A 14708-nucleotide genomic window follows, 5' to 3' on the forward strand; every position below is an offset into this window, starting at 1 on the left:
ACCCATTCTCACCCTGCTCCTTACCTGCCTCTTTAACTCTTTAAATCGAATCCCCTAATTTTTATCAGAAAAGTATTTCCTTTTTATCATAGGCTGTGGTTTCTGCCTTTAAAAAAACAATTCTGGGGATTCTCCTGGAATCTGTAAGAAGTCATTGCAATGGTAAAGTAGGCAAGAGGCTGGGGTGGAAAGAAATGCCTTCTGCATAAATCTAGTTAGTCTGAGTCGTTTTTTGACAACTTCCGGGACCAGACTTCAGGCAGTGCTGGAAACTGTTCTCTTTACCATATCTTTTTTTTTTTTTTTTTTTTTTTTTTTTTTTTTTTACTGTACATATTTACATACATACACATATGGTGAGGGAGAGAACGTGATGACGTGAGACTCTCCTTGGAGAGTAGGATGTAATAAAGAAATAAAACAGGTGTCTGAGGAGACGTTCTATTAGAGAGGGGAGAATAGAGAGTAATTATCGTTCAGACAGGCAAGAGTTCTCTGCAGGTAGCAGCCTGGGAAAGCGAACTCCCTCTTGGGGGACGGGCTCTTTTGCTTTCTATTTCTTCTCCTGCAGCCAGGGTGCACGCGTATTTGAAACAGAACGAATTTCCTCCTCGATGTGGGGTCGGGTTGACTTTTCGAGACTAGGGGATATTTTTTTTTTAATGACTCCAATGTCTTTTGTTATTGCTGTTATTGAGGTTGAGGGAGAAGAGATCGGTCTAAATTCCGGCTGGGTAAGTGGGGGGATTCTCGGCGATGAGAAAGGGGGGACTTAGAAGCCGGAGGAAAATCAGCAGCCCCCTCATCTCCACTTCTCCAGTCCCCCCACTCTTCACCCGTGACCTCCCGCGGAGACCCCAGGAGGCAGCATCAATATTTGATCGACCCTTCGTCAGCACGCTGCCAGCCCTGGCCGGCTGGGCTCGCCAGGCATTGCCCGCTCGGCGCTGAGGCAGACGCCCGGCCCTGCACCGGGATTTGGAAGACCCTCTCTGCGCTCGCCCCCTCCCCAGGCTGGCTCTGCTTCTGAGCCTGGGCGCGGTGCCCACCATGCGCGGCTGCCCGCGGCTCGCGCTGCTCTGCGCGCTGCCCTGGCTCCTGCTGGCGGCGTCGCCCGGGCACCCGGCGAAATCCCCCGGGCAGCCCCCGGCACCGCGCCGCGACCCCCTCGACCCTGCCAGGGGCGCCGATTTCGATCATGTCTACAGCGGGGTGGTGAACCTCAGCACCGAGAACATCTACTCTTTCAACTACACTAGCCAGCCCGGCCAGGTAAGACACTCACTCCCCTCACTTGACTCCTAGAACTTGGCAGATCTCAGAGCTCCGTCGCTGCTTTGGAGTCCCCTGGGAATTGACCTTGGGAGACCTCGGGGACCAGGGGACGTTTGTTCCCTTTCTCCTCCGAAGCAATCACTGCCCTGCCCGAGCTGCCGCAACACGCCTCGGGGACAACTCTGCTTCGCCTCGCGCCTCCCGTGGCCTGGTCACAGGCATTTCTGGGCTTTGCAGAGGCACCTGTTCCCCGCACAGTCTGCGGGTCCTGGCTCCCTGCTGGGCCTTTCTCCAGGAAAGTCATGATTTCTAGGGTTACGGGGTGTGGTGTGGAGTGCGCAGAAGGACCGCACCTCGGTTCTTAATCCCCTGCAGGGAAGAAACCTGATTTCAAGCGGGTGATTCAGCCAGACCCTTCTATTTCATAGCGCATGGAGAGGGAGAACTGCTCAGAATCTAAAATGGAAATTGTGTGACAATGGACGGAAGCTGCAGAACCTCTATGCATTCAACAGTCACTTCCTGCGTTTTTGTACCATTGTCACACACGTATGTGCTTCAGAGAGGCCAGAAGACCCAGGCAAAGACGTGAGAACTGCAGCCATCGGCTGATCCATCCACGTTTTGATTTTAAATAAGGATGGATAAGTGTGTGAAAGCTCTAGACCTATTTTTGACAAGAGTTGAGGGAAGATAAGGAGGGGAAAATGTTCCAATGACTACCCTTTGACATACATACTCTGATTATATAATGTAAGGAGATGCATATAGTTCATTTCTTTCCTCTAGTGTTGTACCTCTGGAGCACTGGGGGGGGGGGGGGCGGGGGCGGAGAGAGAGCCTCCCCAGTGTACCAACCTCTGGATCTTCTTCCCATATAAATATGTTTATGTATCCCTTACTATACCAGCATCCCCTACCCTCTAGGGAAATTCCAGAACTAGATGATTGGGATACCATGATATGCCTCCCTCTCTGATTCTCACTCCAGATCAGAACTAGAAAACCTCATCACTTCCCAAAGTGAGGGTGGTTTGTATTGAGCAGGGGGTCCAATGTGCCTAACACTGCTCCCAGACATCTTCCAGCTGTGTGTAGCCAGAAAGTGCCCTGAGTGCCACATCTCCAGTGCGGCACCAAATCCTGTGGCACTGTCACCATGGCAGCACAGCTCTCACCCTGCTCTGTCCTCCAGTAACCTTCAGGTTATATGTTCTGTAGTGAGCAGAGTGGCTGTGTGTAGAGCCATTCCATGGTAGACAAGGGAGAGGCTGCAGTTTTTGTTTCCCAAACCCCCCATACCCAACCTCTTTCTATCTAGGATGGGAGTACACATGGACTGGCTGACATGTTGCACATTAGGTGTGTTCCTAGTCCTGTGATTGGCTGGGAGCAGAAAAAAGTCTGAAAACTCCATGATCTCTGGTGTAAGTCTCAGCTTCCCCCTAAATCATTGGTAAGAAAACTCAAATTACATGTGCTAAGTAAATCCTGACATCAGGCTTTGGTATTTCTTGCAGTTCTGCATAGAGATAGAGCATCTGGTTTTGAACTGCTGCTTTTACATTGTTCCCTTAGTGTTGTGTGAGTTTTGCACTTGAGATCACCTGGTTGACTTCCCTAGTAAACCTTGAGATACTGAAGGCAGGGGCAAAGTCATGTTCATCTCTGTACTCCAGTACCTAGCACAGTGAATGACACATAAGAGCCAGGCACAATGGCTCACACCTGTAATCCCAGCACTCTGGAGGACAAGGTAGGAGGATTGCTTGAGACCAGGAGTTCAAGATCAGCCTGAACAACATAATGAGACCCTCTCTCTACAAAAAAAAATTAAAAAATTAGCTGAGTGTGATGGCACATAAGCCTGTAGTCCCAACTACTTATGGGGTGGAGGCAGGAGGATTGCTTGAGCCCAGGAATTTGAGGCTGCAGTGAGCTGAGCTCTTGCCACTGTACTCCCACCTGGGACAGAGTGATACCCCGTTTTTTAAAAAATGATTTGTTTGTTTGTTTTTTGAAAGGAAAAAGAGGCTTATAAAAACATTTAGTTTTTTCCAAAAATGAACAAATAAGTGAATAAAGGGTTATTAGCTAAGGCTAAGTAAAATGAAATGTATACTGTCTTCAATTTAATAGTCTGGAAAATGTGAGATCATTTCAGATAAAAACATAAAAACAATTTTCTTTTATAAAACAAACTTGGTTTTTATAAAAACACATTTTAAAAATTGTTCTATTATGCCCTATTTGTCTCTGTGTGTTAACATATCCTTTATTTTACGAAACAGTTTTTAAAATATTTTTGAATGACACAGTAAAAGGTTGACAACCCAAGCAGTCCCTAGAATTTTTATTAAAATATTACTAGCCTGAGAAATACAAAGTTGGGAACCATGGGAACAGGAGATAACAAAAATTTCGATTATTTTAGTGCCAGTATTCACAATATAAGCCAGATGTCCTCAAATCTTACAGCCTTCTGGGACCAGTCTTTAATATGCAAATATGGTGGTGGGGCCCTCAAGCCACTTATTGTGGGAAATTAACCTCCTCTCCTTTCAGCCAGTATTCCTGTTGCTTTCTCCAGAGAAGATATTTTCTCGATTTGTCTGTCCAAACCATTACTCTCAGTTCCTACTTTCTTCTTGGTTCTTTTTGTCCTATGTTAGACATCAGCAGCCCCTTCTTGCAGGAACACAAGGCTGTTGGAAGTAGCAGAATTTTACTGAAGGTTTGGAATAACATAGAGGAATGACATCACAGCACAAGATAGGCCGTACTGTTTCGACAATTTACCACCAGGGGGATTTCAAGATAAAGATGCTCTCTTTCAGATGCTGCTTTGTCACTATCTTCTTGGCCATCCCCTCACACCTCCTCAAATGCTGGCTCCCACCCACTAAATTTTTGTTACCCTCCCATGTGGTGCAATTTTTGCCATCATTGCTTATCCCACACTCACTAAGAGGCTCTGTTAAATAGCGATGTATGACCCCAGACCTATGCTCTTTAGACAGAAGCTTGGACATGACTGTTTTCCCTTTAACCTGAACAAAGTCTTGATAAGATAAGTCTTTCTACCCCGCAGGGTCATTGCCCACCTCCCCTCTTCAGTGCAACAAAGAATTTGGTTTAGGAAAAAATGTCTAGTTTTTGAGCTTTAATCTTTGTTTTCCTTTTTCTTCAAGCCATTGTTGCTTGCCATTATTTTTCCTGTGCCTTAGAGGTGAAAGTCTATTCTAAGTTCAGGCTTAAAGACAGGAAGCTGTTGTGGGAGCCATTGCTCCTAATCTTTCCTGTCAGCCACTGCATCTCCCATACCAAACTCCCAGAGAACTATTCAGCCAAGCTTGTGTCATACTAATTAGCGGAACTCAGCACCAGGAAAAGTCTCATATGCCTTCCAGGCATAGGGTAATGTAAATATGAAGTTGCCTTTAAAAAAATCGCTTAGAGAATGGAGTGACTGCTTTAAATAAGAATAATAAAATAATAATTGGAGGTGCGAGTTAGGCAAGATCGTGATTCATTTCATTTCTCTGGAAGGAGGTGTCTGGAGACTCACTTTAAGAGGAGGAGGGCTATACTGTGCAAACAGGGTGTTCTATAACCACAGGGCTCAGCCAGGCTAGAAGGAAACTACCTTGTTGGGAAAGTTGCCAGGGATATGTTTGACTGGGACAGAAGGCACAATGCAGGTTTACTGGGAAATGAGAATACCCTTGTAGAGACAGGTGGCAGCAACAATCAGATGTTTCTATTTGAGCTAGATGGTGATAAGAAACCCTTAAATAAAATCTAACCACCGGGCAACAGGCTGTCTTCTCTGAGGTTTTCCCGTAAGAATTTAGTTTGCCATAGATTTTTTAATTTGAAATATTTCCCTGGAAGTATTTCTTTTGTCTCATTTATTAACTGAGGCATTTATCTTTTAATGACATATACTTTTCCACGCCCAAGGAACAACCCTCAGCTTTATTAATATAAACCAGTAGTTGTACACCTAGAACCAGTTAAACCAGTCTCTTGGATCCAGATTCAAAAAGCCTACCCAGTCCTTAAGAACAATGAAATGTTCATGTGGACACTCCAGTGGTAACTTCTAGCTATATGCATTACTAATTACATGGAATAATTTAGAACTTTGATATGATGGTCTGAGTTCTCCCTGTCTTGTATAGGAATGCTTACTCTTTATGTACTGAGGCCAAGAAGCCTCCTCTGCTATCCTCCTATGTCCTTTTGCTGAACTGCACTAGTGCTTGTTGGAGGAAAGACTCATCTCATTTGCACAATATCTGAATGATTGGACTGTCTCAGTCCACCTAGGCGGATATAACAGACCACCATCGGCAAGTCTCATGTCTGGTGAGGGCCTGCTTCCTGGTTTGTAGACAAGCTCCTTCTTTCTGTGTCCTCACACGGCCAAAAGAGCAAAGAGAGAAAAATAGTCTTTCATGTGTCTTCCTCCATTTTTTTTTTTTTTTTTTTTGAGACAGAGTCTTACTCTGTCACCCAGGCTGGAGTGCAGTGGTGCGATCTCAGCTCACTGCAATCCCTGCCTCCCAGGTTCAAGTGATTCTAGTGCCTCAGCCTCCAGAGTAGCTGGGATTACAAGCATGCACTACCACACCCAGCTCATTTTTATATTTTTAGTAGAGACAGGGTTACTCCATGTTGGCCAGGCTGGTCTCGAACTCCTGACCTCAGGTGATCTAACCACCTTGGCCTCCCAAAGTGCTTGAATTACAGGCATGAGCCACTGTGCCTGGCCTCATGCTTCTTCTTATAAGGGCAGCAATCCCTCCATGAACGCTCTTGTGACCCAATTACTTTCCAAAGGCCCTATTTGCAAATCCATCATATTGGGGATTAAGTTTCAACATGTGAATTTTGGTGGGAACATAAACATTCAATCTGTAGCAATCATCTCCTACATTTTTCTCAGAGACTCTGAAAACAGGGCATCGGTGTGTCATGGGTTGTTTAGGAGATAACATTACTCCAGTTATGGCTCTGATGTTACGGAGGAGCTGCCTTCTGCCTACCCAGACTTGACAATCAGGTGCTAAGTTGTGTGACAGATTCTGTAAGTCTGTGCTGTCCAATGGCTATTGAGCACTTGAAATATGACTAGTCTGAATGGAAATGTGCTGTTAAACATAGAATACATACCAGATATTGAAGACCATACAACAAAAATAATAGTAAATGTGTCGTTAGTATTTGTATGTTGTGTTTAAATGATAATATTTTTGATATATTAAATTAACTATAGTCATAACATTAACTTTACCTGTTTCTCTTTACCATTTTAATGTAGTTACCAGAAAATTTTCAAACACATATGCGGCTCACATTTTATTTTTATTGAACAGCAGTTCTCCAAGTACTATAAGATTTAAGAGAGGACATACCTCCCACACATAGCTTTGTTGGAGGAAATGAGACTTGAGAAGGTTATGATAGGTAAACAAAATTTTGGTTGGCAGAAAGAAAGGGGAAAGGCATTTCAGATATGGAAAAATATATCCAATTTATGTTATGGCAAGACTACATCGAAGGTGATGTGGTATATTTCTTCCAGAAAGCACATAATGTCTGATTGTGTCTTTTTTTTTTTTTAGTGGTAGCCATCATTGATCATCATTGTCTAGTTCCATGAATTCATTAGGAGCAGCAAGATAATGATATTTTAATTCTATTATTTGTTTTTCATTTTATGAGCTGGAATACTTCTATAACGGGAAACTTCACCTTGTTGGCTATTTGGTTACCTTGAGCTACTGTTTGTAAAGAAAAAATGAAATAAATGTCTTGTTCTTTACCTTTACCATTTTTTAAAATAATGAGTTGGTCTCCTAATAGCCTATAATGATGATCAATGAGATTTTATTTAGCATAATCATGAGCTTATGCATTTGAACATATCTGATACATTTTATTCCAATACAGTTATGATCCTTATTTAAGTTTAAATTGTTCATCTTTGGCCAGCAAAAGGCAAATCAAGTTGGCTCCTGAATTCTTTTGGTAAAACCCAATTGCTCTTTGACAGCCTCCTTGCTTTCTTGTATGAAGTTATTCCTTTCCCAACTTGCAACCAGTCATTTCTGCAGGAAGGTCCAAGGCTATTCCTGGGAGCGATAGAGCTTTTAGAGACCACAGTTTGGGAACTAGGGGCCCTGATTAGGAATGGATTGGTAACCTTTATCTAAGCCTTTTCAGTGGACATGCTAAGAAATAGATCATAAGTTTATACTATTAATTCCAATTCAAATTCAGAAATATAGGGTTTTTACTTAACCTCATCCACATGGAAGATGTTACATCCACATCTTCTTTCTTTCATGCCAAAAATCCTAGTTCTCAACTAGATCAACTTAGTTACTATCTTAGTGTGTTTGTATTCCTTTGAGGCTGGGTAATTTATAAGGAATAAAAGGGTTACTTGGGGAGGCCGAGGCGGATGGATCACCTGAGGTCAGGAGTTTGAGACCAGCCGGGCCAAAATGGTGAAACCCCATCTCAACTAAAAATACAAAAAAAGTAGCCAGATGTTGTGGCCCATGCCTGTAATCCCAGCTAATCAGGAGGCTGAGGCAGGAGAATCACCTGAACCTGGGAAGTGGAGGTTGCAGTAAGCTGACATCACACCATCGCATAATCCCTTTCATAATTAAGAAGTCATTTGTGGGCCAGGTGCGGTAGCTCATGCCTGTAATCCCAGCACTTTGGGAAGCCAGGGCAGGCAGATCCACCTGAGGTCAGGAGTTTGAGACCAGCCTGACCAACATGGCAAAACCCTGTCTCTACTAAAAATACAAAAATTAGGCATCCCAGCTACTCAGGAGCTGAGTACTCAGGAGCTACATCAGTAGCTGAGTAATCCCAGCTACTCAGGAGGCTGAGGCAGGAGAATTGCTTGAACCCGAGAGGCGGAGGTTGCAGTGAGCTGATGTCACGTCATTGCACTCTAGCCTGGGCGACAGAGCGACTCCGTCTCAAAAAAAAAAAAAGGAAGTCATTGTGAAGTAATACTTGATACTACGTAAATACCGTGTGCCTCATCAAACTTTCAACAACTACTTTTAGCATCCATTGATTATTCCTGCCTGAATTAGATATTACTATGATGGTTTCCAACTTGTGATCTTCTAATTCATTGTTCCTTCTATGTTTATCAGTTAATATTCTACTGTAAGAAAGAAATTTTTCTTCTCTCATTTATTTATTTACTTTTTTTTTATTTATATCAGCATGGACATATAGATTCTTATTTGATCCAATTATTGCTTTCATTTACATTAAAATCTTGTTATAAACAACCTATCATTCTAAGTATTTTATATTGTGGGTATATATTAAGAATCTCTCTCTCACGCTAACACAGAAAGCAGGTTTCCTCTCTCCTCTCCCCATCACCAGCAAAATGATATTTCAATGGCTTTTAAGGAATCACAAGGAAAGATGAAATGATCAGTTGTCATCCAGTCATCTTTTCGGTTCCATCATCCAGATTATCTGTTGGGTCACATGCAGATCTGCCCCTAGACCATTTAATAAGTTCACTAATTCTCAGTTTTGAATTTGCAGTTAAAGAGATAAGTACATAATTTCTTTTTCATGAGAAAATGAAAGCCTGAATAGTGAAACAAATTATATCAGTGATACCTAAGGCAAGGACTCCTGAGTGCCTCATTTTAGGACCACAATTTTACCCAAGTCCTGGACTATTGAATTCTCATTTTTTATAGTATAAGTTCTCATTAGTGGTTTCCGAAATATGATAAACTTTGCATTATTTCTGGGTAGTAAGATTGCAGGAGATTTGAATGCTCTTTTCTGAACTTTTATGTATTTTCCAAATATTTTACAGTAAACACATTTTACTTTTACATAGGCAAGGAAAACAAACAACTAAGAGGCAGAGCAGCACTAGGGAAGAGCATGGGATGGAGCACCAGGAGACATGTGTGTTTATCCCTTTACCTGGGGACCTTCAGCAAACCCTTTTCTCCCCCTGAGATTTATCTTCCCCACTGATAAGATGAGAGGATTGCATTTTTAACCTTTATTGAAGCATTAAGAGTCATTGTTCTGATATTTTTTCCACCATGTGTCAGACTGTAATTTTTTCTTAACTATAGACAAGTAGAATAAGCTTCTTGCCAAAAAGAACATTTCTAACTGTTTGTCTCATAAAAAGAAGCAAATGAAAATTTTACTGTTTCTTTAAAACTGCTTTTATTCTTCTCTTCCTTTTTAGAAGATTCCCATAGGATTCTTCACTTCTTGAAAGTGATTTTGTTTTGTTTCCATCCATTCCTGTCGCATGTGCTGAACTTACATTTCAGCTCCTTTTTTCCCTGGCTGGCATTCCTGCTGAGTACCATGTCAATAAGATCGCTATCATGTTGGGTTTGGCTTTTTGGTTGTCATTTTGTTTTACTGTTTTACTGATGCTATGGTCCTTTCTGGGATATTTTAAGCATCTGACACAATGTCGAGAAATTTTCAGCCCTTCTTCCTTCTTACTTTTGGTTTCAACTTGTTAGTTGAAGTATCTTCTGTGTCATTTATTTCTCTCTGTGGACTTGAATCTAAAAGACCAAGAGACTTGGTCTTGAAGATACTTGTGATACCTTGAAACCTCTTTGTTGCTGGAAGATACCAGCATTTCTTTCTTCTTTTCAGATAGAAATAACCACACAGTATTCATGTTACCACATGTTGCCATGCAGTACCTCAGAGTAAGTTAACCAGCTCTTCCTACATTGTTTAACTTTGGAGCTAAAAGAAATTTCATGTCAACACACCAAGGTGGTGGGTGCACTAATAATTCAAAAGCACAACTAATAAGCTATTTGAAACTGGTCCTCACTATGCTTTCTGCTTATTTGAAAAGGAAAATATCAAGCATATCATGGATCTGCCAGGTGATATAATCTAATCAGTCTTTTCTATTTCACCCACACATAAAAACCAACCTCACAAATAGCTAGAAGAGCTGATTTTGAATGTTCCCAACACAAAGATGTGATACATGTTTGAGGCAATGGATATGCTAATTAGCCTGATTTGGTCATTACACATTCCATTCATGTATCAAAATATCACACTATCCCCAGAAATACCTACAATTTTTATGTGTCAATTAAAAATAATAATAAAAACAAAAACCTTCTTTATAAAAAAGACAGTGCTCCATTCCTGTAGAGGAATGTTCTTTTTCATATGTGAAGGCTAAAAAAGTTGCTCTCATAGAGGGAAAATTAAAGCTCAGTGTTATACAGCAAGTATAGGTTATATATTAAATGTTGTTAATAATAAAACTAATTAAAAATTATTTGTTGAAATAATTCCTTTGAATTCTCATTCCCTCTTTTTTTTTTTTTTTTTTTTTTTGCTGTGACAATAATAAAGAAATTGATTTTGCCATTAGAAAGAAGGACATGGAGATGCTGATTTTTGTATAAGATTGAACAGGGCATTTTTCAGCAAGTTGAACAAGAAGAGTGAAGTTGGTTTAAAGGTAGCTTATGTTGAAAAGTGTATCCAGAGAAAGTTGAATATACACCTTCTTTCCTGATAAGAAAGCTATTTATAATTCACCTCCCTGTCACAGCTCCCAAGAACCAGGAAATTTTCTCCCTATTTGGACCACTGAAAAGCATTTTAGGAGCTATTTCTCAAATCATAACTTTAAGAAACTTTCTTTTGGACCTAGCCTTCTGCAGTTGGTCTCAAGGCTGGCCAGGGGTGCTAATACGTAATTATTGATAGTAAAGTACAATTAATTTAAAGGTGAAGATCACCTATATTTTGGTTAAACTCTAAGCATTTGAATAAAAAACTTTATTTCTTAAATTGTGGCAAAATTAAAGTTTATCATGAAGTAATATGTTGTCCTGAGTAAAAGCATTCTCTGGTTGCGTGGGGTACTTAGAGTTGATACCTTGGACCTTCAAGAGCATAAATACAAATTTGCCCTCTCTCTGCCTAACCCAGGATCCTAAAGTATTTTGACTTGGTTTGCTTCCTCATTGATACCTTCTCTCCACCCCACCCCCATAAAATTTCCCTCATTATTAACATCTTGCATTATTGTGGTACACTAATATTGAACCCATGTGTATTTATTATTAACTAAAATCTGTATTTTACATTGGGGTTCACTCTTGGTGTTGCATAGTTCTGTGATTTTTGAGAAATACATAAAGTTGTGTATCCATCATTATGATACTGTACAGGATAGTTTCACCCCCTGAAAATAGTCTGTGTTCCACTAATTCATCCTTTATTCCCTTCTCTTGAACCCCGGGCAACCACTGGTTTTGTTTTATTTTTACTGTCTCTCTAGTTTTGCCTTTTCCAGAATGTCACGTAGTTGTGAAGGAGTTCAGAACATGCCGCTCCACAATATGCTACTCTGTCATATTGACTATTTTGAGTTAAAAATACTTGAAAAACAACAGATGCAAGAAGGTCACTCTGACCTTCATTCTGTTTCTTAAAAGCAGGAAATGTAATTCATGTGAAAGATACTCTCTATATTAAAAGGAAAGTAACATTCTCATCATCGAGGGTGGGAAGTTGAGAAAGAAGGTCCTGTGTACAAATGTTATTAGACGAACACTCATCTTCCTGGCCACTTCTCCCTGCTATTAACTACCTTAGCCCAAACCCCTTTGCCTTGTCACGTTTTTACAATTTACTACTCTTTGTCTAATTCAATATATAAGTATTCAAATCTAACTGTGTCTTTGGGTCTTCATTTCCTCATGAGGGTGTCCGTGTCACACACACAAAAAAGCTTATATTAACTTTGTATGGTTTTCTTCTGTTGATCTATCTTAGGCCAATTTAATTTTCAGGCCCAGCCAGAACCCTAAGAAGGCAGAAGTTGAAATTATACAACTTGTAGCTTTTTCATACTTGCTTCTTTTACATAGGAAAATGTAAAACATTAAGGTTCCTCCATGTCTTTTTATGGCTTGATGCCTCATTTCTTTTTAATGCTGAATAATATTTCATTGTCTGGATATACCACAGTGTGCTTATCCATTCCTCTATTAAAGGACATCTTGGTTGCTATCAATTTTTGGCAATTATGAATAAAGCTGCTATAAAATGTGTGTGTGGGTTTTTGTGTGGCCATAAATTTTCAACTCACTTGGGTAAATACCTAGGTGTATGATTGCTGGACTATGTAGTAAGACTACGTTTAGCTTTGTAAGAAAGTGTCAAACTGTCTTCTAAAGTGGCTGTATCATTTTGAATTACCACCAGCAATGAATGAGAGTTCCTGTTGCTCCACAACCTCATCAGCATTTGGTGTTATCAGAATTTTGTCTTTTAGCCATTCTAATAAGTGTATATGGCATCTCATTGCTGCTTTGCAATTCCCTTTAATTGCAAATCCCAATGTTGTTGAGCATATTTTCATATGCTTGTTTACCATCTATATATCTTCTCTGGTAAGGTGTCTGTTTAGATCTTTTGCCTAGTTTTAAATTTGGTTGTTTTATTCATTATTGTTGAGAAGAGTTCTTTGTAGATTTTGGATACCAGTCCTTTATCAGATAAATACTTCACAAATATTTTCTACCTGTCTGAGCCTTGCCTTTTCATTTTCTTAGTAGTATCTTACACAGATCATTTTTAATTTAATAAACTATCATATTAATTTTTTTCATGGATCATGCTTTTGGTGTTGTATATAAAAAGCTGTCACCAAATCAAAACTCACCTCGATTTTTCTCCTATGCTATCTTTTGGAAGTTTTATAATTTTTCATTTTACACTTAGACATAATCCATTTTGCGTTAATTTTTGTGAAAGTTATGAGGTCTCTGTCTAGATGGGTTTTTCTTTTTTTGCATATGCTGTCCAGTTGTTTTAGCATCATTTGTTGAAAATATCTCCCTATATTTTTAGTGTTACACTATTGTGTACATGCTTACAATTATACTTTGCCTTGGTGCAAAGACTTGGAAGCAGCCCCACACCTGGTGCTCAGTGTTCTTATCACCATTCCCAACCTTCCCTTCTGCTGCCAGCATTGCTAAACTCTACCACTCTCTTACCACTCCCTCTCCCTATGTATCTATGTCTCTCTGCTTCTATCCTTTTTGTCTTTCAAATTTCTTATGAACAGGGTCAGCCCATCAAGATTCTCCCTCTTTTCTGGGTAATATCCTGTGGTTGTTTGAGGCTTTGCTAATGGCAAGCATATTCTATTTTCTTAGATTAGAGGTAAATTTTCTTTTTTACTTCTGATTCAGAGCCATAACAAATAATCTCAGTTGCTAGAGGACTGATCTCCCAATTATCAAAGTTTTGCTATAGAGTTCCAGTGGTAGAAATCTGTCTTCCAGTGGTGGAAGATGAAGAAGACATGTGCCTTGGGCAGTCTGTATATAATTGCATTGATGTCATGTTCCATCATTTCCTTTATCCAAGTCAATGAGCTTATCTTTGTCAACTGTCTTTAGCTACATAAATATAACTGGGCTTGCATCTGAGACTTCTTTTCTGGATTTTTTCATCCATAGCTAAAAGAAACATAAAAATCCTTTGAACCATAAGAAAGAGGTAGCTATATTTTAAGAATTCAAAAGACCTTAAAGAATTTTTTTAAGTTTTTTCCTTGAAATTTTATTTTATTTCTTTTTAAACTTTTATTTTAAGTTCATGGGTATATGTGCAGGTTTGTTGTATAGGTAAACTTGCGTCATGGGGCTTTGTTGTACGATTATTTCATCACCCAGATTATTTTATCACTCAACTAAGCCTAGTACCCATTAGTTATTTTTCCTGATCCTCTCTCTCCTCCCATCCTCCACCCTCCAGTAGGCCCCAGTGTGTGTTGTTCCCCTCTACGTGTCCATGTGTTCTCATCATTTAGATTCCACTTACAAGTGAGAACATGTGGTATTTGGTTTTCTGTTCCTGTGTTAGTTTGTTAAGGATAATGGCCTCCACTCCATCCATGTCCCCACAAAGGACATAATCTCATTCTATTTTATGGCTGCACAGTATTCCATGGTGCATATATACCACGTTTTCTTTATCCAATCTATAATTGATGGACATTTAGGTTGATTCCATGTCTTTGCTATTGTGAATGGTGCTGCAGTGAACATATGCATGGAGGTGTCTTTGTAATAGAATGATTTACATTCCTTTGGGCATATACCCAGTAATGTGGTTACTGGGTCAAATGGTATTTCTATTTTGAGGTTCAAAGTACATTTTAAATCTCCCAACCTCTTCCCATTTAACGAAGAAGAAAACTGAGAGTAAGTGATATAAATTACTTGCCCCAAATCATGTACTAGTTTGAAGCATAGCCAGGAATGTAATTCAAGTTCCTAAGGGTATTTCCTCAAGATATTTCTACTAAATCACAAGATGTGCCCACGAGA

The 14708-nt window shown here is 40.0% G+C and overlaps 1 protein-coding gene across 2 annotated transcripts in view; it reads left to right on the forward strand.

Annotated features, from left to right (window-relative positions):
* Positions 1–337: 337 nt before the first annotated feature.
* Positions 338–14708, forward strand: part of SIDT1 (SID1 transmembrane family member 1) — a 97597-nt gene continuing 83226 nt past the window's right edge. For both annotated transcript variants that reach the window (XM_030941182.1, XM_010361023.2), the window contains exon 1: positions 338–1272. In XM_030941182.1, the coding sequence (XP_030797042.1) occupies positions 1051–1272 (222 nt within the window). In that variant the 5' untranslated portion in view covers positions 338–1050. The remainder of the gene's footprint in view (positions 1273–14708) is intronic.

Source organism: Rhinopithecus roxellana, chromosome 1, assembly GCF_007565055.1.
Source record: "Rhinopithecus roxellana isolate Shanxi Qingling chromosome 1, ASM756505v1, whole genome shotgun sequence".
Lineage (NCBI taxonomy): Eukaryota > Metazoa > Chordata > Mammalia > Primates > Cercopithecidae > Rhinopithecus > Rhinopithecus roxellana.